Source organism: Limulus polyphemus, unplaced genomic scaffold (assembly GCF_000517525.1).
Source record: "Limulus polyphemus unplaced genomic scaffold, Limulus_polyphemus-2.1.2 Scaffold6492, whole genome shotgun sequence".
Classification (NCBI taxonomy): domain Eukaryota; kingdom Metazoa; phylum Arthropoda; class Merostomata; order Xiphosura; family Limulidae; genus Limulus; species Limulus polyphemus.
In genome coordinates, this window is record NW_013672102.1 from 45,712 (window position 1) to 49,326 (window position 3,615).

General features: G+C 36.9%; 1 protein-coding gene across 1 annotated transcript in view; it reads left to right on the forward strand.

Annotated features, from left to right (window-relative positions):
• Window positions 1–2,089, forward strand: part of LOC106473768 (myosin light chain kinase, smooth muscle-like) — a gene marked incomplete at its 3' end in the record, with an annotated part of 33,670 nt that extends 31,581 nt beyond the window's left edge. Inside the window, exons 6-7 of the mRNA XM_022402162.1 lie at window positions 1,435–1,634; window positions 1,937–2,089. Of these exons, the coding sequence (XP_022257870.1) occupies window positions 1,435–1,634; window positions 1,937–2,089 (353 nt within the window). The remainder of the gene's footprint in view (window positions 1–1,434; window positions 1,635–1,936) is intronic.
• Window positions 2,090–3,615: the final 1,526 nt, after the last annotated feature.

Below are 3,615 nucleotides of genomic sequence, written 5' to 3' on the forward strand. Positions count from 1 at the left end.
AGTATCGCTCTTGATACTACATTTAACAGTTATGTTTGAATTCGTTTTTACATTGTTGCCTAGCGATGCAGCATCGCTCTTGATATTACATGACGTAACGGTTTTGTTCCATCATTCAATTGTATCCACCTGACGATGATAACAAAATAAACCTAGAGAACCCTAGTGTTTTTTGAAAACTTAAAAAGGTATTAAAACCATATTCGTGAGCAAAACTTTATTTAAAACTGAACTTTCTCTTTTTCAACAGTAATGGGCATTTTTAAAAATCTACTGTACTATAGCATTTAGAAACGTCTATTTAGATTATAGATTTTTTTGATTTTTTGTTTGTTACAACACTCAGACAAAACAGCTGACCACACAAACTGAAGAAAACCACTCATACACAGGAAGCTCCAATGGTAACTGATGCTACGTATTCAAATTCGATGACGAGGAACCCACTTTGAGATTAATAAATGGCTGGAGACGGCTTGAATGGGTAATGAAGAAAAACTTTAATATAAGTTTAACATAACAGCAAATGTACAACGTTTCGACAAGGATTTTATGCAAACTTTGAAACCGAGTCAATTCGTTTGGCACCACTCAGACGTCGGTTTAGGAGGAGTTACGTGACACACAGACAATCTTATCATACAAATATTAAAATGTCAAGCACACACAGTCATTTCAAAATATTTCATACGAAACAAAGTTCATATTTAGAAAAGTGCAGAATTGGGAGTTTGGTATTAAGCGTAAGTTTACACAATGGGCTATTCGTGTCTTCCCACCGCTGGTATTGAAACCCGATTTTTAGCGTTATAAGCTCTCAGAATGTTTGTTGAACCAACGAGGGTGTGTGTGTGTGTGTGCAGAAAATGATACGCATACGCTGTTGACTACTTGTTAACATATTTATTTGGAAAAGCGATTTGAAGTTTAGTATATTACAAATTAAGTTATTGGAGACGGACGGATGGATTGGTCGATTTGATTTTTTTTAGGGGGGGAGGATATTCCCGCAAAACTACGCAAGGGTTATCTGTGATAGCCGGCCATAGTTTTGAAATCGATGACAAGATGGAAGACAACATGCCAACAGTATTTAGTGCCTACACGCGAGCTACTATAATTAAATAGTGGGGTTTGGCCTTTCCTTTTACAAAGCACCACGTCCCCAGAGCTTTGGATCTATAACTAGGCACATTAACCATCGGGCCACGCACACGTAATTGGAGGAGATCTTGCAACATTTTATTGCTATGATTTTTTTTCTGATATTTAATCACAAATTAAGGTTATGTAAGTTTCTATTTGAATTAAATTATCCGTTGTAAATATGTATTTAAGTTCCTCATTTTAGTTCTTCGCGATATTATTTCCACATACTAACGACGTGCTTGTCAGTACGTGAAATTGATTTACAACTTTTTTTTTTTCTCCTAGCCCGAAAATGTACTTTGTGTATCGAAAACTGGAAACAGAATTAAACTAATAGACTTCGGGTTTGCCAGAAAATATGAACCGAACAAGAAGATGCAAGTTTTATTTGGAACGCCCGAATTCGTTGCTCCCGAAGTGGTGAATTTCGAGCGCATTAGTTACGGAACAGACATGTGGAGTGTAGGAGTTATCTGTTACGTTCTGTAAGTAGTAACAATCTCTTTCACTCGATATAGGATGACCTATTTAACTGAACCATTCTGCTCCGTATCTGTAAGATTAACGACCACGTTCAATTACGCCCTTAATCCAGGCCTATCTAAACATAAAGATTTCTATATAAATAATACGCAAATGCTACACCATATTATCGAATATAAGAACATTATAAGACATATTTATTATTGATCTTTATTTTGTTTCTAGTTTGTCATATTTATATAGAAATCTTTATGTTTAGAACATTATAAGACATATTTATTATTGATCTTTATTTTGTTTCTAGTTTATCCGGATTGTCTCCTTTCATGGGGGACAGTGACCTTGAAACTATGGCAAATGTCACAAAAGCAGCTTACGATTTTGATGACGAGTCGTTTGACCAAATATCAGATGAAGCTAAAGATTTTATAGCGAAGCTTCTATTGAAAGAAAGACCGTGAGTAATATTTGATAATAATAAATGAATGAAGACTTTGAAGACTAGATTAAAACACTGATTAACCAACTCCAGTCTGAATAGCCGACGGAAGAGATTATTCAATAAATCCGAACACAGATAGGTGGTTAAACTTTTGTGAAACGCAATATAGTTGGAGAATCTACTTGTAAAACGTTAGTTAAATACAGGTATTTACACGAGAAAGGTCAGTTTTTACACCAGATTATTTGTCTACGCCAACATAACCAATTTTAAATAGCAATTTGTCACCTGATGTGCAAAAAATTACGGTTATAGAAAGAAATGTTGTTTGTTTGTTTTTGAATTTCGCGCAAAGCTACACGATGGCTATCTGCGCTAGCAATCCCTAATTTAGCAGTGTAAAACTAGAGGGGAAGGTAGCTAGTCATCCCCACCCATCGCCAACTCTTGGGCTACTCTTTTACCAACGAATAGTGGGATTGAGCGTAACATTATAACGCCCCCACGGCTGAAAGGGCGAGCATGTTCGGTGGGACGGGGATTCGAACCCGCGACCCTCAGATTGCGAGTCGAGTGCCTTAACCATCTGGCCATGCCGGGCCGAAACAAATGTACTCGAGGGGTACCTGTTCTAGACGTTTCTAATTTAAAAGTCATATACTACAGGTAAGTCAACGTCATCAACCACCACCAAAGAACATTGGGATTGAACATCACATTATGACGCCGCCACACCTGAAAGGAAGAGCATGCCCGAGGACGGGATTCAAACCTGCGACCTGTAGATTGCGAATTGAACGCCCTAATAACCGGGGTTATAGAAAGAGTTATACATTTTATTTGTTTATTTGTCGTTAAACACAAAGTTACACAATGGGCTATCTGTGCTGTGCCCACCACGGGTATATAAACCCAGTATGTAGCGTTATAAGTCTTCAGACTTACCGCTGAACCACTTGGGGGGGGGGGCATCTATGCTTAGAACAACGTTCACAGATAGATAAATAAAATAAAAATTTGCTTTGTTTGTTTGTTTTAGAGCAAAACCACATTGGGCTATCTGATGTGTTCAACGCGGGGAATCGAACACCGGACTTTAGCGTTCTAAAGCTTTTCTGCTTCTAAATACGTAAAATATAAAATTCTGATTCCATTACTCCAGCATTTTAGTTAATTAAAATTGTTTTATCTCATATTAGGTGTTAATTTTTTTTAATATTAAAAGGTTTTTTTAAAAGGACTCGCCAGCGCGAGACACCAACAATCAACATTACGTACTGATAGATCTAACTGTCATTTGGTAATTTCTCATGTCCAGGAAATACTCAGCTAGCAAGTGCTGAACTTACAGCCGTCAAATCGGGGGGCTAAAATAAAAATAGTGATGCTTATATAGGTTTATTAACTTTCTATACCAGTGGGTTTCAAACAAACATAAAAGTGTAAGTTTAAATATAGAGATTACGCAGTAGTATAGAGCGCCCAGGTTTGTGACATCATAATGATTTTTGTTAGGACTAACAAAATTGGAGAGAATCATG